The 807-nt window shown below is 60.6% G+C and overlaps 1 protein-coding gene across 1 annotated transcript in view; it reads left to right on the top strand.

The window, feature by feature from the left end:
* The first annotated feature begins 72 nt into the window (after positions 1-72).
* The window catches only part of LOC104525865 (sarcalumenin), a 14,926-nt gene continuing 14,191 nt past the window's right edge, over positions 73-807 (top strand). Inside the window, 2 exon segments of the mRNA XM_029085232.1 lie at positions 73-318; positions 320-637. Coding sequence (XP_028941065.1) covers positions 73-318; positions 320-637 — 564 coding nt within the window.

Genomic DNA, 807 nt, shown 5'->3' with positions numbered 1-807 from the left:
CGGCCAGAGGACACTGCCATGGAGAAGGGCCAGGAGGGGCCCAGTGAGGCACAGGGCCCAGGGGAGGACGCCATGTTGGGCAGCCCTAAGGCAGTGCATCATGAAGGGAATGGCAGGGCTGGCCCACAAGATGGCTTCCGTGCCCAGGAGGATGAGGAGCCCAGCACTGAGAAAGCAGCTTCTAAGGAGCAAGGGCAGCCTGGGGAAGAGAAAATGGAAGAGCCAAGAGCAGTGTCTGCTCCTGAGGAGGGAGAGGAAGGGGGAGAGCAGAGTTCAGAGGAAGATAACGAGCAGGGGGAGTCTGAGGAAGAGGCCAAGAGAGGAAGGGGGAGAGCAGAGCTCAGAGGAAGATAACGAGCAGGGGGAGTCTGAGGAAGAGTCCAAGGAGGAGGGAGAGTCCAAGGAGGAGGGAGAGTCTGAGGAAGATGGTGCCGGGCAAGCAGGGCCAGAGAATGGAGCTGAAGGCAGTAACAAGGAAGCGACTGGTGCTTCTGGCAAAAAGGGACATGGCAAACCAGCAGCTGCTGGCAAGGGAGAAGCCAGGGATGGTCCTGCCAGCTGCCATCACCCACCCTGTGGGGATGCAGCAGAAGACCCACCAGCAGTGGTGGAAGACCCACCAGCAGTGGTGGAAGACCCGCTGGCAGCCGAAAACGAACCACCAGCAGCAGAAGACCCACCAGCAGTGGTGAAAAACCCCCCAGCAGCAGAAGACCCCCCTGCAGACAAAGCATCGCTGGCAGAAACTGAGAGCCTACCTGGCCACAGCACCAACCCAGCTGCCGCCGAGCTCCGGCACAGCCAGAT

The sequence above is a fragment of the Antrostomus carolinensis genome, unplaced genomic scaffold (assembly GCF_000700745.2).
Source record: "Antrostomus carolinensis isolate BGI_N321 unplaced genomic scaffold, ASM70074v2 scaffold36745, whole genome shotgun sequence".
Lineage (NCBI taxonomy): Eukaryota > Metazoa > Chordata > Aves > Caprimulgiformes > Caprimulgidae > Antrostomus > Antrostomus carolinensis.
Note: the sequence above shows the minus strand (reverse complement) of the source record. Positions and strands in the feature narration are given on the sequence as shown.